The following is a 27,169-nucleotide window of genomic DNA, read 5'->3' on the forward strand; positions in this document are numbered from 1 at the left end:
AGTAATCACAGGTTAGGTGCCTTCTGCTTCTCCTCTCTTCTAAAGTTCAGTGCATGTGAACTACCGTCTCCTAGAACTTGTGGTAGACAACATTGACAATGTCTCTCAAGTGCATCTGTTAGTGACAATTTCATGAAAACTAGATGATATTTAGACCTCCCTGACAAACTGCCCAAAACTAAATGTTAGGAGGCGTACAAACCACAATTCCTACTAAGGGGCTTATGACTTATTTGACTTCTTGACTTCTATCTTGATTGTATTTACTGTCACTGAACCTGCTCTGCTCTCTTTCTTCAGGTACTATGAGACTGCTCTATCATGGGTAATCCCAGTGCCCTACCTGCCTTTCTATCAACTCCCCTTGTGCGAGGTTGCTCACTCTTGCATCTCCCTGTGACTCTCAAATTCAGTTGTCAGCTGAAAAAATAAATAAAATCTTGAAACTTCTGTCAGTTCCCAGTTCAGGAATGGTAGATTTAGGACAGATCCTATCACAATCTCCATATGTGTATTTTTAATTCCTTCCTTACACAAGGCTTGCACTAACAGCTCTTGGCAGCAAGCTGTAACTCAAATAAGTTCCCCCCCTTGCTCAATTCACCTAAGCTCCCAGGGATTTTTCAAATGCACCTTCCTGGAAGGTAGCAAATGGGTTAGACTACAGACTTCCGCAGTACATTGGTCTGGTTCTAGAAAAGAAAGTTCACATTAAACTACTTGAACAGATGCAGTGGAGTAACTATTATTTACACTTCTACATTACTTTTCACCCTAGAAACCCAGCGCTGCTTAAACATTCAAGGAGAATTTCACTAAACTCTTGTGAACTAGTTACCCACTCACCACAGCGGTAAACCAAGGCTGTGGTATGTGACTTGCCAAAGAACACAATGCTGGTAAATTGCAAAACTTGATGTACTTGATATACAGAGGACTTAAGATAACCTTAAAGATGGCACAGTTAACGTCAACAACGTTTTATGTTTCCTTTGGCTAGCCAGGAGCAGGAATTCAACAGAAATGTACATCAGCTGATTCCATCTGTAATTCTTTATAATTCAGATGATGGGATATTTATTATTTGTTTTTGAATAGTTGCTAATATTTGGTAATCTTTCTTCTCTTGGAAGTTGGAAAATATAATACGTTGAGATCAATAATGTTTTTTTCTCTCCTCAGTAAAAACTGTAGGAATGTGTCACGGGACAGGAAGATTGACCTCAGTCCCATGACAGATTCATTTGCTCTGAGTTTGCAAAATTAAGGTACAATACAGTAGCAAAGCATATTGTTGCTCTGGAAGGTTTTCATCAGGTCTCCTTGTTCTAAGAGGCTTGACATACTTGCCCCTGTTTACTACCCCTTCTGGCAATGGAAAAATTTCATCCCAGGGCTCAAAGGCAGTATCTCTAATGTGCTACACAACATATCAAAATGAATTTGTGCAGTCTGTACTCACGCAGAAGTTGTCTGCATATCATGCCAGCTTTTGCTAAAGTTCTGCTTCAGTTCATTCATCAGGCTCATGCCAAGCTTTTGTTTAATTTCAATCAGGTGCTTTTCTTTGGCTGCTAGTACTTGCCGCAAAGTTGAAATTTCATCCTCTAGCTGAGAGAAACAAAGAGGGAGGAGAAAGGAGAGAGGTGTTAGCCTGTTCATGCAGAAAGATAAACACATTCTATCTTAGGAGATTAAATGCATCTCGCACAAACTTGTGGCTTTGTATTTTTTTTTTTTTTATGTGACAAGAGAGGCATAGAGATTCGAGTGTGTATAAATTACAAAGTTGTCCAGAACATAGCTGACGCCACTGCTGTAGATGTCTCTCTCTGTATACACCACTGTACACACCTGATAAGACAGAGAATACACTGGACAGGAAGTGACAACAGAACAACCTGACCAAGATCTGCCTTTGGACATCAGGAGCATCAAATATCACCTTTTCATTCATGAAGAAATTGGACAAAAGACAATTGGATAATTCAGATAGATATCTCTTTTCTAATGCACAGACATTTAACTTAAAGATTATGTTTTAATCTCGCACGCTTATGAAAAAATAAACACAAATTGTTAGCAGCAAGTTAAATTAAAACAAATTTCAGATAATACTATAAGTTAAGTGTATCACGGGTGTCTATCCCTGTATCTTAGTCCCTACATGTTTTAAAATAAAAGTGAAAATTGTTCAAAAAACCACAATTGGTTAACGTTTTCAGAGCTCCTTGCCACTACGTAAATTCAAGCTGTAAAGATGACATTCATCCCAAACAGAGAGATATAATTCTCTCTGCAGTAGACATTATTTCAAACACATCAGAACCAAAACTGAGTTTTAGTATGGCAATGCCCAGAACTTGACTAAGAAGGGGGACAACTGAAACAGTTTGCCACTGACTGTTTACCCATTGGACAGCACTCCCATGAGCACAGGCTTGAATTCTTCATTAGGAAGATTCCTAAACCAATTGCAACCAGTACTCAGAGGTACTGAAGCTAACAAGGGTAAGCAACATGAGCAGGTGCCTTTCACTTCAGGTTTAAAAGTTCCCTTACCAACTGTGTTCCTTCCTCCACGTGTTAACAGTATAACATATGGTGATGTATCATACCATATGTTAAGTTCCCTGAGATCACACTCATCCTGAGATTTACCTCTGTTGGCTGCAAGGAACGAGGCAAGCAGCAGCAGATTCAGTTGTGACCTTTAGGGCTATATTTACAATGTCAGTACTGGCATTATTTTTGTCTTACACATTCATGCATCCCAATTCCTTGTAAAAGTGTCTGCAAGCCCACTGTACTTTAAAAAATCTCATTGTTTAATCCACCAGCCACCAGTTTCTTTCCTTTGTCACTACCTACTATCTAAATTATTCAAAAACTTAAGCAGTAAGACTATGAACACAAAGCAAAACTACGACCACAGTGAAGCAGATACCAGCATTCACCAAGACTTGTGATACCAACACTTCATTGGTAGAATGGGTAACAATCCAAAATTGCTTTATTCTTTCACCCTATCCCTAACGCTCCATTATATTTCTAAGCTGTAAATGAGATGCTGTCAAGAGACAGTATGAGTTTCTGTTCTGAGAGGATAACTGGTTAAATGCTTACAGAATGGAGAAATCACAAAATTCAGCACACCTTTGACGGCAATTTACAATCCTCTTTGTTTCCCAGAAGTTTGCCTGAGTAACGCTGTTAAAGAATTTAATTTAAATCAACACCAGTACGCTTTCATGTACATAAACATTAGCTTTCCACTTGGGTAGCACTAGGCTGATCATTAGGTACTTGGATATGTAAACATTTGAAGGTTTCTATTACAGTTAACTTCCACCTGTTCACTTGAATAGATGCCAAAAGCTGTGAATTCCTAAAAAAGTACTAACCCCATGCTCAGTTGTGCAAGTATGAACATTTTTGATTGTATTAAAAATAATACATTATTTTTCTTAAGAGATCAGAAACTAGCTTTGAACTGACAAAATGCTCCTCAAGTTCCATCATTTTAACTTAATGGCAGACACAAAGCTTCCCCAAAGTGCTCAGATACCAGTGACCAAAGACTGAGAAAGAATTAGGGACTTCCAGTGGGATCTTGAAAACCATTTAAGCAGGTAACATACATAACTCCCATGGAAACAACAACAACAAAATCCACAAACAACAATTCAGAGAGTACTTATGAGGTAAAATAGAGAATTCTGAAAAAACTGATATTAAAAAAGAATTATGTAAATTGATATTATCTATATATTCCGGAATACACAGTACCATGTAAAATGTGGAGGTGGAAAGATGTGTAAAAATGCAGCTATTGGTTGGAATAATATTGATGACAGGCTGGAATGATAAGCTGAATATTAATTTGAATATGTTTATTATGTTAGTTTTAATAATCAAGGCCCTGAGTGATAAATATCAAGTGTAACAACAACAACAACAGAAGACAGCATGGTTAATCCCATATTTCTAAGCCAAATTAAATATCCTTTTTTCTTACCGTATCACCAACCAAAGTGTAGTATCCTGGCCTGGGTGTTTGCACAGCCCTCTTCCTCAGAGGAAACTGAACCAACACATAAAGATGTGGAGGAAAACAAAACCACCATTGGTGGAATAGAGCAGGACTTGAAAACAAAAACAGATTGCTTTTGAAAAGGAAACATCACCCAATTGCCACAGCTTTTTCCTGGAAGAGTTGAGATCTTACAAGCTTTTGTACATCTTTTTAAAGAACCATAAACTTCTTTTAAGCATAAGAGTTCACCAAGCTCAAGTTCCAAGCCTTTCTCAGCACAATTACAGGTTTTTTTCAAGAGTAAGCTGTATGCCAGTGAATTGCTGTGGGTAAACTCAGAAAATTATTTCCAGGTCAGCCAAGATCAGAGTATTTGAAAGGCAATCTCTCATTTGTTTGTTGGCACAAGAATTAGAGCATTTCTGTCAGAAAACTCATCTCTCAGGAATTTTCAGGCACGCAAGAGAGACAAGGGATAAATCCTCTTGCAAGAGACATATCTGTATCAGATGGTTGCAGGAAGCTTTTTTTTCCCCTTGTTTCCATACACCTAATTTTTCCCTTTCACCTAAAAAGGGAAAGGAAGCATTTAGGCTGAAAGAGATCTCTGGGTTTATCTGGTCCAACTCCTGCTCAAGCAGGACAACTTACAGCAGGCTGCACAGGCCCACATCCAGGCAGCTTTGAATATCTCCAAGGAGGAGACCCCACAGCCGCTCTGAGGCAACCTGTGCCAGTCCTCCATCACCAGCACCAATGCTCCATCACCTGCATAGCACAGAAGTGCTTTCTGGAGTACAGAGTGAACATTTTGTTTTCTGTTGGGCCAGTAGTTAAAGGGTAAATTCCTACATAATTGTTGTAAGTGAGTAAGTGAAGTTTCAACTTCCTTCTAATAATTGTCAAAAGTAACTAACAACTTGGAATAAAAAGCTTGATGTAACATTAAAGCACAGAAAAAAAATCCTTTTTTTTTTTTTTCCCCTGTTTCAATAAATATACTGAATCAACGCTGCTAAAATGACTTGAGAGTCATTAAGATTGATTAGAGCATTCTTAATTATTAAAGTATTTTATATGGTGCTTAATATTGATTTACGTATTTGTTGTACAGAAGACAGGAATTCCTCTCAGGAGGAGAGCTGTCTTCTGGGTAAGCCCATTCCATGTGCAATAACAGCAAATCCTTCTCATAACACTCTTACCTTAGGCCAAATCTAGACAAGCTCCTGAGCCTTTGTAATAAAAAGGACACATAATTCACACATTCTTTTTTATTAAATATTATTTTTTAAATCTTTTCATGGTGTTATGACATGTCCTGAAGCTTTGATACAACCCTCTCCAGACACATCAGTCATGAAGGAAACAAAAACTTGATGAAATTGCTGTGCTAATCATCAGACCCTTCTATAACCATAAGCAGCAGATTTTCCTCTGAGCATCATACAAAGAATTGTTTCTATCAGGTGTCACACCACTACAACTTCATAGATGTAATAAGAATATCTTTCAGTCTTTGTAAAGAAAGGCTTATATATATATATATATATATAAAGACAAGTGGCTTTTGTTGACTAAAATGGCATGTTTAACTTCATCTCTACAATCAGAAGGTAAAAGTTAGCTAATCTTCCAAAAATACTTACGGAAAATAATTGTTTTGAACTATTGTAGTCTAGAATAATTTTACCTAAAGAAAGAGCATTTCATTATGATGTATACTTCATCCCACAATTAATATCTATTGATTAACAGAAATAGAAACATTAATACTCACAGAAATTCAAAGTAATTACCTTGGCCAGCTCAGCCTTTAACTCCTCTTTTTCTTCTTCAGAAATCATGCTGGTGAAATCAACATCAGTGACCATATCTTCATCTGCTTCATGCAAAGACTGGGTTTCCAACAAACCTAAAATAAAGAGTTAAACAACAAGAGTACAACAACTACTGTTAATTATTTCAGCTGTAATATTGGCAAACTCTAAAATAAAAGATATTCACCCACTAGGAAAAAATAAAAGGGAATAACAAATCAATGTTTTCCAACTCAAGGTCATTTGGATTCTGTTTCTCATTTCTGAAAAGTGAGTGGAAGTATTAGATGGTATCTACTGTATAAAAACAATCTTACACATGAAAACACAATTTGTCCCTAGAGGGCAATCACCTTGGAGCACATGGCAAGACATCTTGTTTCTTACAACACAGGAAAAAAAAACAACAATTAAAACAACAAAAACCCCCCATCATCACAAAACATAAATAAAGCAAACCTGTTTTTGGTGGGTTTTTTTTTCTTCAAAAAAGAAAGTTGATTAATGTGAATCACTGATGTTAGCAAAGCCAAATTTGCTTTAAAAGTGTACTGCAGAAATTCAAGAATCTTATAGTTGGACATAGTTTGCAGAAGGAAATACCTCCTGTTTGCAGATTCCTCAAGGTTTGAGAAAATCATAACTTGATTCCCTGATCTAAGCCTACGAAGGGAGAACTGTACTGGACCTCCAGTTACCTCATTCTGCTTGATCAAGATCTGCATCAGCACCTATGGTAACCCAACTATTCACTTCATGGGACCTGAATTTGATTGGTATTCAGAAGATTCACAATATATCCTATCTTTGAGTCACTTAGTGAGAAGAAAACAGTGACTGGTGGGAATTTACTCATTTACAGCTTCTCATTTTTCACTGTCTGAAAACAAAATAATGCAAAACATGAGATTAAAAAAAAAAAAAAAAACTTTCTTGCTCCTTCAGAACTTGTTTTAAGGTTCTTTTGTGGAAGAAAATTTCCTTCCAGGCTATATCTCAAAACTTTTCCCCATATTTCAGTTCTTCAGCTGGATAACCAGCAAACTCAGGCTACTCTTAACATCAGTGTGCTACTTAAATATGGGAGAGACCAGCTTCTTCCCCAAGCCCACAGAGACCTGTATACTCTTTTTCATGGAGATTAGAATTCTGTTAAATTTTGACCTTAGGGAGTGGGAGTATTCAGCAGTAGGGAGTATTCAACAACTCGAAATTGAGTACTTTATGTTTGCATGTAGAAAGCAAGAAGAAGAATGAAAAGCTCCCTCCAACTTTCCGTCATTTCTTCCATCTAGACTTCCACAGCATACCTGGATTTCCTCTTATGTAACAGAATAGAATAGATTTGATTCTTACTAACAACCTCACTGCAGAGCACAATGCGATGAACTCAGCTCCATTAATTACATCCTCCCATGAGTGGGAAGATAAACAGAAGTAACACAGGTGCTGAATCCCTGTTTGGCCCCATGTGCAAGAATAGAGCACCACCCATAATCACAAAGACTTTTTTAAAAGAAGAAAACATACAAAAGATGTTGATACCTTTGCTATTATTCAGAAATGAGCTTGGCAGGATAATCTAGACTGCCAGAGTCACAACAAAAGAAAAGCATATTTATTCAGTAGGAATGCCCCAAAATTACCTTTATTAGCCCCACTACATCACTAAACAAAATGGTTTGTTTGTTTTAAGGTTTGTTGTTCTTTGTTATCCTTTTTTTTTTTTTTTTTTTTTTTTTTTGGATTTACAGAGTTTCTAAGGGAGTTGGGCTATACTTAGCTCTCATGGTCTTTGAAACAGTTCCCTTTTCTCATAGATGCAGGAGAAGCAGTACAGGGCGACTCTAGGAAATGCTGTGAAGAATCTTAGGCCAACAAGGTTAACATTGAAAGTCTTGGGGCAGAATTAGTTAAATATGTGATATGAGGAGATCTTGGAGCAGCTGATACTTGAGCTAAAAAGGCCAAAATCACTGAAAGATTAACACTTAACTAGATCTAAAGATCAAGTTCAATCTTGAAGATTGAACTGAAAATTACAATCCATTCAAAAAAAAAAAAAAAAAAAAGCACATGCTTATCAATCTTCTGCACAATCCTCTCAAACTTATCCAGAGCCAGTCATATTTCTTACCTCTTGCTTCTCATGCAAGTCTCAAGACACCTAAAATCTACTCTGGTCTCTCAGTCTCCACCTTCATTCTACAGCTTGTAATGCAGACCTCCCTCCTTCTTTGTATGAGCACAGTTAATAGCAGCCTTCTCTCTTTCTTCGCTGTTCTCAAGCCTCTGCCTTTTCTTCATGATTCCTACTTTTTCCAGCTACACCTTGTAGTAGTTTTTAGCCTGGACTTCAGATTCCATTCTATGATGAGGACTTCTCTACTGGTGTCCTCTCACCACTCTTGTTGGATTATAGTCCTAGAGCAGGTCTATCAGCACAGGTAGGATGCTTCAGTTCTGGTGCTAGCTCACCTGAACTTTCCAGTTTCTTACCCACTTGAGCAATAGAAACTCGTTTCCTAAAAATGGCCCGAAGATATCTCATCAGTGTCTGGTGCTTCCCTACAGACTTTATCCCCAGTTTGCCTCTCAGTCTTCAGCTTAGGAAAAGGAGAAATAAAAAGCAAAGGAACTTAGTAATCCTTGAGAGTTTAGCATCCCCAAGCTAAAGTCTGCAGCTGAGATTCCCAGGACTTTTTTCCTTCTGTTTTTTTGTTTTTTTTTTTCATTTTGTGTGTGAGTGTGTGTGAGAGAGAGAGGGAGAGAGCATGTGTCCCTATTTGCCCTCCAATCAATAACCATTGAGTTTTGTATTAGACAGTGTAAGAGTTCTCATATAACAAGCTTAATGAAAGCAGAGACACAAACCAATTGGAAGTTAGGCTACAGACACTTCTGTACTCTTAAGACAACTTAATTCCACAGTCTCCAAGGAGAACAGGAACCTGTATTGAGATTCACACCAAAACATGTAAGGATGACGATTGATTTTGTTAGTAAGACAGTAGTATCACTGAGCCCAAAATATTCTTCACCTTCTACTCTGCAGGAAGCACTGTCTCCACTCCCTCTTCCCTGCGGGTTTCTGTCAATGAGGCAGCAATACACCTTTCAGACATTGCTTACAGATGTACCAAATACAGAAACATAATAGAATACAACAACTCACTGAGGTCCCTAATATCTTGAATTAACCACAATTCTTAATGAACAAGGTAGGACCCTATTTACCATATTTAATGAAGCTACACATTTTGTTAAACAGACTTGATCTAACAACTCTTGAAAATACACACAAGAAAGAGCCGATTCAGCTAACTGGTTAGAGCTGAGTCCTAGAATCTAGTATTGTTCTACACAGTGAGGTGATACATTCAATCAATTAAAGGTAGAATTTTAAGATAACACCATATTTTTTTTTACTTCACCATGTACATTCAATTCCAACAATTATGTACTCTACTCAGGGGAAAATAAATTGCACTTTTTAAAATGCAGACAGCCATCTGTATGCCTGTACACACTCACTCTATACATAGAGTTGCTGCCACTGAATAAACAGTACAGACCTTTTCATGGTTATTTCACACTTCTTTTCTTTGGAGGTTGAAGGAAATTAATTTGTTTCTAATTCACATATCTACATTGGTATTGATATATATATATATAGATATAGATATATAACTTCTCATGGGAACTAAAATACAGAATGGCATTTTGATCCAAAGCAAATCATTCCTGCTGGATATCTGCAGCACTGACATATGACAGCCTTCACTGAACACATAGATTTGTAATTGCTGGCTCCCAGGTAAAATCTATTTTCCTTCTAATTTAGGCTATCTTAAATAATAGCTTTCAAATGATCTTTAACTACTTATTAAAATATCAATTAACCCATGGATATTTTATATGATCCTGATGAATGATTTGTGCAACATACACACAGGCCTTTTTTTTTTTTCCTAATTAAATTACTCATTTTTGTATTTTCTGTAAAGTTTATGAAGACCCTGTTAAGTCCCATATTCACTTGCAGTGGAATCCTGGGCCCTGAATCTCTTGCCTTGATTTCAGCTGTGCAAGATGCAGACAAAAACATCACTTGTTGGGAAGCTGCAAATCCAGTTAGGTAACATTTCAGGGCTCTGTTTTCACAACAGGACACTAAAAGTATGGGGAGGCTGTAAATTTAACATAGAGTTATTCCTTCTCCTAACCTAAAAAATATAGAAATATTTATTCCTTATTAACTTCCAGGAATGACTTATCTTACAAAGTGTAGAAAGCGTAAAATTTTAAGTGAAATATTTTCCACTGGTTGTGTTTTCCACATGAAGTGACAAATAAATGCCTGATTAGAATAATTATTAACAAGTTACCAGCTGGCTTTATGTGCAGGAATGTAATGTAGTTTTATCTGCTTGCTCATAAAAGCAGACACTCTAAAATATGACTATTCTACTAGGACTTCCACCTGTAATGATTAAGCTTAACTTCACGGAACTGAAGCTCACATAGTTCAACAACTGCAAGACATCTGCTACTCCCCAGACCAATGCATAACATTGCTATAATCCTGCTAAATTAAAGTCAAGTTCTATGTAGTCAATGGCACTGCAGATACAATATGCAGAGCTGTTAGAATTAGGACCTATTTATATATGAAATGGAACACAATATATATTTCAGTATCAACTAGCTTAAATTCAGGCTGCAGTTGCATCAGTGCAGACTTATTTACTGTTAGCAAGTGATGCTGTCGCAGCTTATCAGCTCAGGCATGCTGATAACATAATATACTGCTCTAGAGCCTTGAACCAGTACCTCTTCTTTGGACTGATGTATACACCAGTAGCTCAGAGTTTGTGCACTGTGCTGGTTTGCAAAAGATAGCCAAATTTTTCTCCCAGTTACTGCTTTATCTCTAGATTCTGCCACCTCTCACATTTGCCTGCAGAGAGAAGTGTGTACTGTGAGTCTCTGATGGAGTCATTCTTCAAGGATGGATTTCCAAGAGGCAGCCTATTGCCCTCCAGCACACTTTATGGATGTCATGTAAGTCCACCTACAAACCCATCTCTCATAAACATGCACAGGTATCAGTTATGAACCATGGAATGTTTGGTCATTTTGGGGAGTGAGTTTTACAAGTGGCTGAAATTAACGTTAAATATTAAATGTAAAAGCTTAATGGCTTTCACTTCCATTTTAGGGCACAGATGTTGAAAGCTGCGCAGGATGAACTGGGAGCTTTATCTAACTTATTACCAGCCATTACGAGAGCCCAGAGCATCTTATATGTCACGTCCTTTTCCAGCAGCACAGAATTGTAGACATTGACCTCAAAGAACGTTCGCTATGTTAGAAGAATACAAGTCTCATTCAAGCAGCCCACTAGCAGGTGGGACAGCAGAAGAGAGAAGTCCACACATCACCACTTCCTATTGTCTATTTGCTTGTCTACCTTTTCCAGATTAAGTCATACATATTCTTCCTGTATTCCATCTTCATTACTGTGCCCACCAATTCTCTTCCACAGAACAGTCACACAAGAAGCACAGAAGAGCAGAAGCCATCTTGGAACCTATTCTATGAACCTAACCATCCATCACAATCCAAGGACAGCTAACGAGTCCTCACTACATATTCTCTCCACTTCTAGTTAGAATCAAGTTAGAATCTAGTTAGAATGTCAACACAGACATTCAGTTAAGGTTTAACTCTGAGATGCACCATCGCAAGACTCTGTCCAGAGATGGATGCAAGACCCAGCCCACCTCATTCATTATCTCTTTCAAATTATCTTTCTTATGGATCTTCAGATCTTGCCCTCAGCAATCTTAGGCTGTGGGGCCCCATGCAACTTCATATTCCTAAAGCAATTTATATTAAGAATATACTCATGTGTTACCCCCATTTATCCTTCACAAATAGACAGGTTTACACTTGTCTGGACATATTTTACTCCAAAAGAAAAAAAAAAAAAGCTACTTATTATTAAGCATGGGAAAACATAAAGTAGGTATGAATCAGCACATGAAAGCTATTTGATTTTTAGTTCTAGTACTTATTGTTAGACTCCGTCATATGATTAGGTAAAATATATAGGAAAGGTGAAGAGCATATGATTATCGGTAGTTAGAAACCCCAGATCATTTAGAAGGACCCAACTCAGAAGGACTGAGAAGGCAACCATTGGTATATTAAGATATTTACACAGAGAGTAGAAAGTGAATAGCTGGCAGAACACATCTAATGTGATCTGAAAGACTCATACAATAAGGCAATGCAGCAAAAGTATAAGGAGTTACTGAAACACTTGATAGGCATTTCAGTTTTCTCCTGAAGTCCATAGTAGTTATAGCTAAGGCTAGGAAAAGAAGCTTTAGAGTCTGCTGTTAAATCTGATTTAATACAAGAAATTGTTTCAACAGTGATCTGTACCTGCACATATGTTTCCTACTAGGATTGCAGGGATGACGAATTAAATAAATCACTTAGAAACTACAGGATTTATAACTATACCACAAAGTCTAAATAAACCAAAGAATACACCAAAAAAGATCCCGGACATTTTTAGATTTCTTATTTAGATACATGAACATTATCTGGGTAAAAGCATTTTAGTATGTATGTACTTTTTATTCATTTCCTCCACATTCACCTTTGAGGCATTTTTTACAGTATTACAACCTGGCCAATCTTTGTACATTGGCCTTGTTAGAAAAAAAATGAAACACTGTGATGTCTGCTGAATTAATGGCAGCAACATCTGCTGAATTAACCACAGTGACAACAAAGCTAAAGGCAACACAAAATTATTTCTTGTGTAGTTTCCCTAACATTCCATTCAGGGACGTTTATAGAAGATGATCCTTTATTCTAACAACACTGAAGATCTTTTACTGTTCTATCTTTTTTTCTTTGCTTCTTGACCAGTTAAAAATAGCAAAACTCTCTCTCTTACCTAGTACCCACATCAAAGCAAAAAAAAAAAAAAAAAAAAAAAAAAATTAATTGCATAGCCCTTAGGCTAAGCAAAACAAAGTTACAGGTTCTTTTGCCATTTCATTAGACGGTAGGTAACAGCACAACAAGTTATACAGAACTGCATCTTATTTAATATTGGAAAATAATTGTTTACAAATTTAAATTGCAATTAAATCTTCAAAGGGATGAAATGGTAAGTAGAACAAAGGAACTGTCCAGACACCGCATTAGTGCCTTTGATCTTCTTTATAATGTAGTCTTAGTGCCAGATACAGAGATTAAGGAGGGGGTTGGGAGATCTAGATTCATGTACAATAAAATAATTTAAAAATTATTGAAAATTGCAAAGATTTCCAGTACTGTTCTTTTATTCCTGTTATTATGGGAGGATCTAAATGAGAAGACATGCTAAAGACTTAGAACTCAGAGCAGAAGGAAGGCTGATTCTGAATTTTTATGACTCGGAATTAAAACTAGTGGCTGGGTTCATCTTGGTTCAGCAAAGGAAGAATTCAATCCACACTGGCCACATAGATGAAAAGTGTAAATATTTAACAGAATTTTAGATCCTACTGTCTGCTAACTCTAGGACTCAACCTGCCTTTTTCTCCACCTATGCTCCTTGTAAGAGATGTGAATGGGCAAATGTCTTTGTTTTCTCTTTCCATTGGGCTTTTTGTCCAAGGTGGTCTCAAAGAGAATGAAGGAGGACAGCTTCTGGTTGTTCAAGAGCACAGTACACAGTCTACTATCTCAGAATAAATGCTCCCAGTCACCCTGCAGCATCTTATTACAAGTCTTACTTAAACTTCCAATTCCTTCCTTAAATCCCCAAAACAAGGCATCCATCCATAACTATGAGATAGATTGGCAGGTTTGCAAACAAAGGAAGCCTTTCATTTGGACTGCATGGCTAAACAGCCAGTTGTAGTGTGCTAAGTTTCTCTACACTCTAATCAAACTCTGAGGATCTCACTAGGTTATTTTTTTCTCACAGAAGGCACTGACTAGGCTTGCAACTTATGCTAGTGAAGGAAGACAAGTTGTGCAAAAAATATTTGGGAGGGAACAGACTCTACAGCTTGATCACTGCACAGAGAAGACACAGATGTTGGTAAAGAGTTTCATAATCATCTCAAACATAAAAATGCAATGTGTGAAAGTGAGAGCAGCAATCATCATAAAAGTGTTTATAGTACTTAGAGAAAGGAAATACCAACTTTCAACATAGAAAATGATCTCCCAAGCAGAACAACTAACTAAAACATCCAGAAATGCTTGGTTGTCATAAACCTAAACATTTTATCCAAAAATATCTAGCTTGCTTTGTATAATATAATAATCCTGCCTGCTTGGGGAAGACAAGGGTGACATTGCTTTCTAAACTGTAGCTATGGAAATACAAAGCAATTGTTGTGAAATGCAACAGTTTAGAGACAGCAGATGCTTCTATTATGTCAATACTGAAAGTAATGACAGTATTGTACCACTTATTGTGCTTTCTATTGATCATTCTGCACAACCTTCCATGAGATAAAGGGTAAGAAAAAGATGTCATAAGTGGAAGAGTTATCATCTCTTTTCTTTCTTTAGGCAGAACAGAAAAAAAGAAAAGAAAAGATGAAGTCATGATAGAATAATAGGGATGACACTGAGTCACAAAAGAGACTTGTTCTCCACAAATAAGGTACTCTACAAACTCTAACAGACTGCACAAAACAAATGAAGGAATGAAGCATATCTAATTAGGCTAGAGAAAAAGAAATGTAGGGGAAGATGAGAGCTATGACATGGAAACGCTAGCTGTCAGAGGTGGAAGTTGTCAGTTTAATTTTTTAAACCCACCCTTTCACACTAAAAATACATGGAGGTACATTTTTCCCTATCTCAGAATAGACAGGTATCTTGGGTCCCATTTTCAGCTGGTAGAAGTGATTGTGATCCCACCAACTGTATAATTAAGCTCACGCATCTGCTTCATTGAATCAAAATCACAGAAGCTTAACGGTATGATTAAACAACCCTTTTCACCAAGGAGAGGAACAGTTTACTGTACTTTTGTAAATCCAGGTGCAAGAGTATTGCTTGATAGTGATCTAACTGCAATATAATTAAACACAAGTCTCCTCAGTTAACTCCTAACAAAGTATCTGTGCTGCAAGAAGTGATAAAGTGGTAGTTTTTAACTGAAAAAGAAATTCTTCAAGTAGTTGTAATTTGTATCCTTTAGATCATAAGTAATAAGATCTTTAGAAGTTTGATTTAGAAATGAGACACTTCTTGCTGCAATCAGCAGGTTGCTTTCTTTTTTTCTTTTTTTTTTTTTTCCTTTCCTTCCCTCTCCTCTTTTGCCCCTACCCTCCCCCCTATCACCTATCTCAGCCAGTAAGGCAGATATGCCACTTTTGATCTTGTGAACTTACTAGAGAAAAAACATAACAAACAATTACATCTGGGTCCATCACAGAGCCTTTATTCTCTCCATATTCCAATTCATAATTTTCATTGCTCTAATTCAGATTACACCTTAGCATTGTTACATACACTGAAATTAAGAAATAGGAAAGAGAGAGGAGCAAGTATCTCTCGTGATATCTGATCACTCTCTCATCTTGGGAGAATAAAGATTACAGTTTTTCAAGAACCAGGTATGTCATTTTGCATATCACTTAGCACAAAAGTTGAATGATTTGTGACTAAGCTTTGTAGGCATCATCACATTTATACATTTGTAATAACAATTCACCCACAAAGTTGGGGTAAAGGTACATTTCCTGTCACCAGCATTTTCCTTACAGGTTGATGGTAAGAGCACACAGCCACCATGAAGCAGAAGTGAATCAGCACTGGTCACAAACCAGGCAGGTCTTCTGTCCTTCCTCCTCAAATGCTTGTTTTTAAGCACCACCTACTTCAGCTTGTATTAATTCTTACCTCCTGTGTGATTACAATTAGCTACTTGGTGCCAGTACACTTTTGCCTTCCAACGGGTTTTCTGATAGAATGGATCTCTACCAGACTTCCTTACAGGAACTTAATCTACTCATGGATGTGTCCATCTGAAATACAATTGCATATTCTCATTTAAAACCAATAAATATAGAGGTCATCTTTTTCAATGTTATTTAATCATATTATTATTACTATTATTAATTGTTCAACTCCAAATTCCATATTTTTTTCCTTCAGTTTTTTAGCTAGCATCTTGAACTTTGAAACAAGATATTTATTATTCTGCTCTCAGTGTTAACCTGCATGTTGAGGCCTTCACAGTTTTTGGCATTAATAATTTCCTGGTTTTGCCCACTCAGTGTTTTGAAGTATGGAATTACAAAGAAAAGTGTTTGCTTTGTGAACCTGTTTGAGGCCCTGGGTACTTGTGACAAAGTTCCCAAAGATCCCAGCTTTCTGTAGGGTAGAGTTTGAGGACAGGAGTCTTGCCTCTGAAGGTAGTTACACAAACAACTGTGCTCCAGGATAAGTGACTTCTTACCAGAACAGGATACAGAGCTTGGCACTTCCAGCCACAAACTCAGTCTTTGAGGTCCTTATGCTCAAGTATCAGCCAAAATGGCCACCATCATAGGCAAAGAATGTTTTTCCTCTTTGAAGATCAACAAGGAAGAAAATTCCTGAATCAAAGAGGGTCAGCGTCTCTGAGAGCTGCTCTGAGTAGCAGTAACAGCAACTACACTGATAAGAGAAGGAAGGGGGATAGGTAAGTAAACAAAATTTCTTCCCCATCAGGATTGCATGAGAGTATACTGAGTTGTAACAGCATCACAAAATGTCTACCACAGTCCACACAGATCACCCCAGCTGCTATTGTCCCTGCTGTAACTCCTGGACCTTAAGGTCTAAACAAGAGTATAGGAGTGTTTGTTGTTTTTTTTTTTTCCTGCCCTCTTCTACTATTTCATGTATATTTCAGTATATTTTCTCTTCTGAGGATGTTGTCACAGGATGGACATAACACTATGTAATTTTCCAAAATAAACCAGTATTCCAGTGCTTGTAACTCTGCTAATAACTTTCATTAATGTCTTCAATCTCTACTCAATTGTTAAAATCATGTCCTCACTTGCTTACCTTTCCCCAGTCCAATTCCCATTTGCACCACTATAACAAGAATACCACTGCCCTTTACAGGTTGCATTCATGCTCCATATTTCTGTGATGACAAGGACACAGAACTGAACAACTTTATAATTCAGTATCTATGTCTAAATCTAGCTCCCATCTTTCAAACTCTCTGAAAGGGGTACAGGTTATTACCACTAAATACTCTCTTTCACTCCTTGTGCTTAATGTAGACTCCCTTTATATTGCACTTTATCTGTGCTTCTTTGTTTTTGAAGTAATTTAAAACCACAGGGATAAGATTTTTTTTTTTTTCTCCCCTTAGCATCTGACTTCCAGTTTCCTGGCATCTGTTATTTAACTCTGCGAAGATTTACTTACATCTTCTAAACCACACTGTAATTCAGTTTATAGAAATATATATATATATATTTTTTTTTTAAATGGGGCTATTTAAGTAATTTTTCCTTCTCCGCCATCATCATCTTATTTTTTTCCTCCCTTTTATCAATGCTTCTGCTCAATCTGACACATAACATGACTGAAGGATGTACTCTTGGAAGATCATAAGGCTTCACTGGTTATCCACTATACTCATATGCACATAATAGTTAGATGGTTTAATTACACCATCATTACAGCAAACATCATTCTCCCTGATTGTGACTTTGATTCCTTCCTCCCACAATAATAAGTTAATAGCTGCCATCTGCCTTTTAAAATACTTAGAGCAGAAGATAATCTTCTGTTCCTGCCACAGTTGCCACTCTAACTCTGTTAATGTACATAGATTACACTTGTCTGTAAGAAAAATCTGAGAGCTGTATTTAAACACAATTTCTGATCACTTCTAAATGAAAATTTAGTATGTACCAACCCAGTAAAGAAAAAAAAAATCACTTAGTATACTTCATTGTCTAAAAATCCGTTTGCTTTCCCTAAAGTGACTGATGTGAGATCTACTCATTGGAGCTTTCAATTAAAGTGTTAATCATAGAAGGAAGAATTAGATTAGCACTTACTATGCCCAAGCCAACATCAGCAAAATTTATTACCGAATCTGACCGAAGCAACTATCCCAGGGAAATTTTGTGAAGTATTTTAAATCTTTAAGATGGCAATGAGCAACCTTTTTGCAGCCAGACACATGTACCACCTTAGTCTCACCCAAATGACAGGATAATCACCTGGTGAGGAAGCAGATGAATCCAGAGCAAACAGCTGAATATATACTAACCTAAATTTTCACTGTAGGAGCAAACATGGAGCATCAGCTCCCTTCAGTTGCCATTTATAAAAATTCAGGGGACACAAGTCTTACAGCCTTTTAAATCCATGCAATACGTAGCTTCTATCATCTTTTTCATACTTTATTTGCAATTTATAAATTAGGCTGGCAACTTTAACCTGCAACATTAAGGCAGGGCACAGGTACTAAAGAAAGACAATTTCTGTATTTGGATGGACAAAGAGGGATGGTGTTTCACAAGTTAAAGCAAATCTCAGAAACCAGACCATACAAGTAGAAAGAGAAATCAGAAAGGATGGCTCTTAGAAGATGAAGAAATAGGTTCCAGTAGGATCTGGTCCCTTGGGGTCACGTGAAGCAAACAATTTCACTTACTGGCAAACAAAAGTAGAGCTTTCAGCAAGAAAGCGCATGAAAATATAAGACTGAGCTACTACAACTACATTTTGAGCAAACACTTTTTAATGGGAAAACCAACACTGTATCAATAATAGATACTTCATGTTTGCAGAAATATTTTTAAGTTTAATTTTGTATCTCTCTTTGAGTATCACTAGAGCCCCTAGTTCTTGTATAATACTGAATGCTAGATTGTATATTCGCGCTTTGAGGATTTTGTTGTTAAAATTACTTTAGATTCTGTTAATTTGCAAAACTCTTCTAACAGATTTGCTTCTAGAACTGTTTTTGCTTCTAGAACAAAAGCTGAAAAGTGACCGATTGTTTTTGCTACACATTTTAAATGCTGCCATTGTCTTAAAGCACTTTACTGTCTAGGCTCTTGGTTGACAGCAAGATAACTGCATGCTAAGGTAAATCAGTGGTGATAGCAGGGCAACTTTACAAAAACCAAATGCCAGAAACCACGAAACAACAAAATCCACAACGGCAATGAGAAGCCAGCATTCCTCCTGGCAGCTCTCCTCTACTGGAGAAATCAAATGTTCAAGGCATAGCATTACCTCCCCTTTTCTGGAGGGGTTACAAGGCATTAGAGCTACTTCTCATTTTTACACCCACTACATGAGTATCTGGATTCTTCTTCAGTGCCAAGGAGCATGAAGATGTAAATATTACATAGGAACTGAATCCCTGAGAAACAATTATATGGACAACAGACTAAACAAAAGAAGCTATTATATCTGATCATACACAAGTCATACACATATAAACATGTATTTTCCTTATTTATGTAAATCTGTTTTTACAAACTTTGCTGCAGTGTTACTCCTATTTGGGTGTTGTAAAGAACTTGTATTTCAGTGACCAGCTTTAAGGAAAGAAGTTCCTAATAGAACAGGTAGAATGGGAGACTCAGTGTAAGATCATTATCATCATGACAAGAATTGTACTTGTGGCACTATCACACTTCACACGTCCAGCTTTTTGCCTTTGTTCTGCACTTTCAGATAAGTACATTTGCAGAAAGATCCTCACCGCTAATGAATGACTTCTTACAAACCAAGAGAAACGAGCTGAGAGATGGTGGGAGAAAGAAAGGGGAATGAGTGCTAAGATGTGAAACAAGCACTTGCTAAATGACTGTCTTTTGCAGTTATCCACCTGCAGTACTTAACCACACCACTGAAGCAGAAACATCATGATAGCCTACGGAGATATTATGATATCGATCCATGGATCACAAAGGTGTCTAGGCAGCATGACCTCTGTCCTAGGGAATTGAACAACATGATGCATCCAAGGTTTTGGTGAAGGCGTGTGACACAGGGGTATTAATTTTCAGTCCCCTGCTAAACTACCCTAAAACAAGCTTCTAAGCCTCACCTATACTTCTAAATATGGCTATAGAGAACATTTCTCAACCACTCTGTAGTCTTCTGATACACTTTTTGCCACATTCTTGAGCTTCAAGCAACACATGGCCTAAGCAAAGCTCCTCAAAACCTCCACACATTGCTGTACTGTACTAAACATGTCAGAAAGATGCACTAGAACAATATTATCAGATTAATCCTTCCAGTAATGCATCTGAGAACACTAGTGAGGAGCAGACTCGATCTGTGCTTTAGTTGCCTCACAGTAGGATTCCTATCAACAGCCCAGTAAAAATGAGAAGATAAAGAAGGAAAAATGAGCAAGATTTTAGGGTCTGATATGCTGGTTGTTGGGGTTTTTTTTTTGTTTGTTTGTTTGTTTTTGGTTTGTTTTGTTTTGTTTTTCATGTTCTGCATTTTGTATCTCCATCATAGAATCAAAGAATGGCTTGGGTTGGAAGGGACCTTAAAGACCATCTAGTTTCAGCCTGCTGCATTGGGCAGGGTTGCCACTCACTAGATCAGGTGCGCAAGCTCCATCCAACCTGGCCTTTTACACCTCTAGGGATGGGGGCATTGTAAAAATGACAAGGCTACAATGCGTCATATGTTGGCCCTGGATTTTAGAGGAGGTTTAGTTTTCTCTTTTCCAAACCCCACCATTATTCCGCTCTCAGATCTCATTTAGCACGAAATCACTCCGCTTTTTTCAGCTTCAGCAAACTGAATGTCTGCTTGTGACAAGTGTCATTAAGCTGTAAGCAGTATAGGTTCAAAAGGATAAAAGAGAAGCAGTACATTTGATTCCAGAAGTTTATTTGCTTAAAATCTGATATTACCAATAGCTCATTCCATGCATTCCCCTCCATTTGGTATAAAACAGGATGAATGATAAAAGAGCAATTTCTCAAGCTCTGGGCACTCTTGTTAAATATTTAGGAATCCTATTATAAATTAAAACCCCGTCATTTTCACTTGACCTCATCTTCATATCATCTTATTAATACAGCAGCTGAGACTTCCAGCATGCAGTCAGATGCACAGTTACTGCTGGCTGGTCCAATTACCCCAGTTACTCCTGACACTTTGGAGAAGACCTCTGTCCTGCTTTCCAAAGCTGAGACATGAAGAGCTCCAGGGGGCAAGAAGGAGACAGCACAAACTCCTAGCTAATAGAATCGGAGCCTCTGAAGCACATACACATAATCACCTCCCTTGTAAAGGCAGGTGGAGAACATTAATGCATTGTTCACAAGGGAAGCAACTAGCAGCTGCTGCTGGGCCAGAAAACCAGGATTCCCCTTGCTGCATCCTTCCTATTTTCTCATGTGTATCAGTACTGACAAACCGATATGCAGACAGACTTAAGTGAGTACAGGGATTTTCTTCTCATGAAAAAAGCTGCAGTTATGCAGCCCCAGGCCAGACATCTCATTTGGCACCTTGAGGAAAGGCTAACATAGAACAGAAGAACAGACAGTGCTCCTTGGTTAAGCTACTAACCCTAAACACAAATTTAGGGAAGATGCTGCCCTCCCAGAATGTCTTTGGTGAGATGGCCACAGCACTGATGCTGCAGCAGAGCAACCTCTCCATGCACTTCTCACCCACCTTTCTGTAGAGAGTCTCTTTCCAGAGACACAGGCCTCAGTGAGGATGGGCAACTTATGAACTAACTACAGTTCTCACCACAGCACTTCACAGATCCTGTATTCCACTGCAGACAGGCATATAGTTTGGAGAAGAGAAGGCTCAGAGCCTTACAGCTCTCTACGATGACCTAAACGGAGGCTGTAGCTGTATCTTTTCTCAGATAGCAGCAACAGGACAAAAGGTAATGGCTTCATGTTGCAACAGGGGAAGTTCAGATTGGTTATTAGGAAATATTTCATTTCTGAAAGAGAGGTCAGGCACTGACATTGGCTGCCGGGAGGTGGTGGAGTCACTGTAGCTGGAGGTGTTCAAGGAACATGTAGATGTGGCACTGAGGGAGGTGGTTAGCGCACATAGTGGTGATGGGTTGATGGTTGGACTAGATGGTCATAGTGGTCTTTTCCAACCTAAATGATTCTATGATTATGTCTAAAATGCATAATTATTGCAGAATATTTATCAGGAACAGCTGTAAGAGGATTGCTAGGATAGAGAGATGCCTTGTCCAGCACAGGTGAATATATTTCAGTGGTAGGATCGCTCAAAAGACAGGATGAGATTGAAAAGGGACTTTAGCTGCAGTTTTTTAACTTCTTCAAATGGAGCTCATATCTCTTCTCTGTTGTGAGTTCCCAGTTCAGCTGTGCATGTCACATAATTCAAACTAGATTTTAACATTGATAAGGTGTTTCCAGAGATGTAACAGCAGCAGATGCAAAGATGCTGTGTAGGTAGAAGAGCAAAGAACAGAAAACTGCACATCAAAGCTTTACTCTGTATGCTGTACTCAGCACTGGTGAGGCCACACCTTGAGTACTGTGTTCAGTTTTGGGCCCCTCACTACAAGAAAGACATTGAGGCCCTGGAACATGCCCAGAGAAGGGCAAAAAAACTGGCGAGGGGTCTGGAGCACAAGTCTTACGAGGAGCAGCTGAGGGAGCTGGCATTGTTTAGTATGGAGAAGAGGAGGCTCAGGGAAGACCTCATTGCACTCTACAACTTCCTGAAGGGAGGTTGTGGTGAAGAAGGTTTTGGCCTCTTCTTCCAGGAAACAAACAGAACCCAGGGAAATGGCCGCAAGTTGTACCAGGTTTAGGTTCAACATAAGGAAGAACTTTTTCTCTCAGAGAGTGGTCAGGCACTGGAATGGCTGCCCAGGAGGTGGTGGAGTTGCCATCCCTGGCAGTGTTCAAGCATCTGGATGAGGAGCTACGAGATCTGGTTTAGTGCTTGTGGTAGCAATGGTAATGGGAGGACAGTTGGGATAGATGATCTTTCAGGTCATTTCCAACCTTACGATTCTATGATTCTATCAGTGTAACAGGGGAAAGAGGAGTTATGGCTACTGCTGGATGCATTAAAAAAAAAAAAAAAAAAAAAAAAAAAAAAGGATAAGTATTGCTAAAAGGACAGAAATGTATTCCGAGTAAAGCTTTGAGTGGAATGGCATTCTCTGATAACAGACAGAAGAAAAGATCCATGGCATTGTCATAGTTTGAGCACATTTACAGTTTTAAACAAGGAAGCAAGACTATGGGTGCAGCCAGTTAATCTGGTCCTGGAGCAGAACATGCATAAGAGAAACAAGCACACAGTTCCAACCTTCCTGTCTCTCTGACAGAAGCACTGTTCTTCAGACTACGGAAGCTTCCACTTTAAAAATGACTGATAGCCAGAAGAAGACAAACAAATAGGCTGTTATCAGTTTCTTAGCACCTTGTATAAGCACAGCCTTGCTCTAAGGATCATTCAGAGGAAAAAGAAAATAGCAGCTAGAGCCTTAAAGTTACCACTAATGTAAAGCATCCTTTATGATGTTTATTACATATGAATTTGTTTATGTAGTATATACGGTTATTTCTTTAGAAAATATTCTTAACATTGGTTAATATTATTCTCCATCTGACAGCCTCTCTTAGCAAGCTGGCACCACATTGGGGCAGGATGTATTTGATACACTTAAGTATAATAGTAATTCTGTTTCAGACCACGAAATCTCTCCACTGCTTTCAGGTAGATATCAGAACACTTCACTCCCACAGCCTTTGGGCCATGGACAGACTGGGCTTCACAGCACACAAACTCCTGAAGTCAGCAGTGGCCTTTGTGCAGTTCCTTGGTACACTTACATGCAATAGTACTTTCCCCTCCTCCCACAGCTGGAATAAGATTGTCAGCATTTTTATGTATCTGCATGAATCAGCCTCATAAGAAAGAATTTTTGTCATTTTCTGAAAAAAATCCACTTTTTGTATTTGCTTGAGTGTATTTCTGGAACGTGGAATTCATCTACTTAGTCCTCCCTTCAGGGCAACATAAAATGGCACAAACACAATTATGTAGAAAAGACCTTTTGAAGAAAATCTTCAAAGTGTTAAATATGAGCAATTCAACAGCGCTTTCAAATTTATAGCTTTACTTTGTCTTCTCAACTGGAATGCAATGCCCCAGCAGAGCATGCTGGAACAAACTATTCAGGATTCATTTCTTTGTGAGTTCCTTAGAAGTAATTCATAAACTCATTAAAATGTATGCGTGTTTCTCCCGCTGCTTAAGCAGATACTTGAATTCAGTGGGATTTTTTTCTTTCCAAAGCAAATTGCTACTGTTTTGTAACTAATCTCCTATCACTGTGCTCTGCAAATGGCACAATGGAATTGATAAGCTCACATTTCTGTCCAGTGCTTAGATGCATGTCACTGAATCCAACTGTATTAGAGACCTACAGGTTAAATTCTTTGCACTAAAAAGGCTCCATAGCTGCAGTAGCATGCACTGAATTGAGCCTACCTGGAAAAGTGACTTAAGAACTGAGTATATAGACAAATGCATGTCTACAAATGACTTTTCAGGGCTTTCTGTCAACTAACTTAAAGACTTAAAAAAAAAAAAAAAAAAAAAGTCCTGAAAAAAATATTCTACCTTAGAAGCAAAGAAGCCCTACTTAGATAAACCCAAGCACTACAAAATGCTGTTACATTCCCTCACTAACCAAAAGTAACTCATTCCAATGAAACTATTAAAGAAAAAGGCCTCCCTGTGGCAGTAACAGGGCTGCTGACCAAAACATATTAACAAAACACATCAATTGGCTTCAATTCTTAACATGCACTATGGACTTCTGTGTCCACCTTACTTACTAAGGACTTACACGTGCTCACTATTTACAGGGGGAGGAAATTCAAATGAACACAGACCTCTGCCTGGCTAACTTGGATACTGCTTGCAATCAGTTCTACAAAACAAGAAATGATCCTTTATCTTACGAAGCTCCTGCTTAAAGAATAGAAATACCACTCATGCATCTATACAGACATGGTTGGTAAATCAGTTTAAATAACAGCTGTATGCTACATACTTAACACTGATTTTTAAAAACATGAGCAAGGCATGGATTTGTTTTGCCAGCTGTGATGGGCCATGGAGCCAGTAGGGCAGGACACGCAGCACGCTTTGCCTGAAAGGCTTTCTCCTTTCTGAGCATCACTAACACCAGTTTACCTTTATATACAGCAGCACTTGTAATAAGCATTTGCCTCCTTTATTGCTATTTGTTTAATGCAGTCATTGCCCAGACTGGAAGACTGTTTTGTCACAGTTGCAATAAACAAACATCTCCTCCCCTGTTACTTCTTCTCCCTGTTTATTACACGGACTACAGGTTTCTAAACATCCCATCTCATGGAAATACCCGTACTACCTGCCAGCTTACGGATGCACACGATGAAGTCACACTTCAGAAAGCCCCTCCAAAATACACAAAACAACACCTAAACAAAAAAACACCCGCACTCAGACTGAAGTTGCCATCCCACTACCCTGACCACGGCGCGTCGAAGAAGCCCAAAGAGAAAAAAAAAAAACAAAACAGAAGCCTCCACCTCAGCCGCTCGGCAAGGCAAGGAACGCCAGCAGCAGCCCGCGGGGCCGAGACACAGCAGCCCTCTCCGCACCCCGCGCTCCGGTGCCGGCAGCGGGACGCCTCCCGCAAGCATCCGCAGCTCCGGCAGCCGCCCGGCAGCGCGCTCCGCTCCCCGCGCCGCGGTTCTCACTCCCGGCTCTGGCGCGCATCCGCGGTCCCCGTCCCGACCGGACTCACCTCGCGCCTGCGGCTCCATGACCCCGGACGGGTCGGCAGCACCGCCGTCGCCTCGACCGGAGCGGCGGCTCTGACGGCGCTGACAGACGCCGGCCCGCGGCTGCCTCCGCCCCCGCTGCCATCCGGCCCTGCGGAGAGCTGCGCCGCCTGCCGGCCCGGCCCTGCCTCGGCGCCGGGAACCCGGGATGACCTCGGTTGAGGAGCGCGACCCAGCTCCTCCGTTGTCTCGAGTTCGAAGCCGGACGGCCGGGTCCGTCCGCAGCGGTTGTGTGGGCAGTGGGCAGTCACTCGATTTGTTTGCGGTTTTCAGATGACACCTCCTATAGCACAAATATCCGAAGGAGTACCGATGGTGTCTGAGCTGTCATACACGTGTGGGTCTCTCCGAAAGTAATGCCTCCGATTTATTTCCATGGAAACTACAACAGATACAAAGAGCATAGTGAACACTGCCTGATTCTCAGTTTTCAGTTAGAAAACAGTATTTTCAACAGCCACCACCATTACTACACATTTTTGCCAGTGATGAACGAGAGCCTGCATGCCCTGCTTGTAAAAATCTGCATGGCTGTCCAGAATGTGGCTTGTATTTCACGTCACTGTTGTTGCTGCTGAAATGCACCACTCACCACTGTGCTCACATCCACTCTTCTGACTCCATCAACATTCAGCAAGCGTCAATGAATGTCAGTGGGTGCCATTTTTTCCCCATGGAGGAATTCAGTGATGCATCATTGCTTCATATGCGCTTCTCTGTCAGACACCATTTTGTCAGACTGCCCCTCTGCTGCCGTGTGTCAAAGAGCAACAAAATGTAACAGAATATTGGTGGGATCATTCAGCCTCTACCGCCACCAGCACCTGCCTCTGACATTGTAGCCCCACATGATAAAATAGGAAGCATTACTTTCAGAGCAGCTCTTGTATTTAGCAATTTAGGTAAAGATGGAGCTTTTTCATTACATAGCTCCTTATCCTACCATTCATGGTAAGTTCTTCGCAGTTATGCAGTATAAACATGATGACATGTCATCAGCAGTGCAGATTGACTCAAGGCTTTGCTCACACCAGCATAATGTCGATACTTAGTTATCAGTTCACATCAGTTTTGCTTGTGAAACAGTCCAGAACACTTGTGTTAGCAATGCTGCATTGCCATGTATTTGCCAGTCAGATACTGTATCTGATTTGTGTGTTTGATATTACTGATTGCCTTCCAGGACAAACTGAGGACAGGTAGCTTCTTGGGGCCTGTTATACTAGAAGTAACAAAAGAAGGAAGAAAAGGCAGTACTGGACATTTTTTTGTAGAGCTATTCTAACAGGTAATATTTTAGGTCAAGAGCAAGAAATTAAAAAAAAAAAAAAAAAAAAAAAAGATTATACGGTGAGGTTAAAGAGGTGAAAAATAAGTTCTTCACATTAAGATACCATACAGCATTGCAAACTGTCAGCATT

General features: G+C 38.9%; 1 protein-coding gene across 2 annotated transcripts in view; it reads right to left on the reverse strand.

The window, feature by feature from the left end:
- TPD52L1 (TPD52 like 1) overlaps positions 1-25,843 on the reverse strand; it is a 51,948-nt gene extending 26,105 nt beyond the window's left edge. The window contains exons 1-3 of one of the 2 annotated variants that reach the window (XM_031611108.2): positions 25,712-25,843; positions 5,836-5,951; positions 1,463-1,611 (exon numbers count right to left, since the gene is read on the reverse strand). In XM_031611108.2, the coding sequence (XP_031466968.2) occupies positions 1,463-1,611; positions 5,836-5,951; positions 25,712-25,730 (284 nt within the window). In that variant the 5' untranslated portion in view covers positions 25,731-25,843. The remainder of the gene's footprint in view (positions 1-1,462; positions 1,612-5,835; positions 5,952-25,711) is intronic. The other variant, XM_090135833.1, reaches the window with a different exon arrangement.
- Positions 25,844-27,169: the final 1,326 nt, after the last annotated feature.

Source organism: Phasianus colchicus, chromosome 2, assembly GCF_987193195.1.
Source record: "Phasianus colchicus chromosome 2, bPhaCol1.hap1.1, whole genome shotgun sequence".
Taxonomy (NCBI): domain Eukaryota; kingdom Metazoa; phylum Chordata; class Aves; order Galliformes; family Phasianidae; genus Phasianus; species Phasianus colchicus.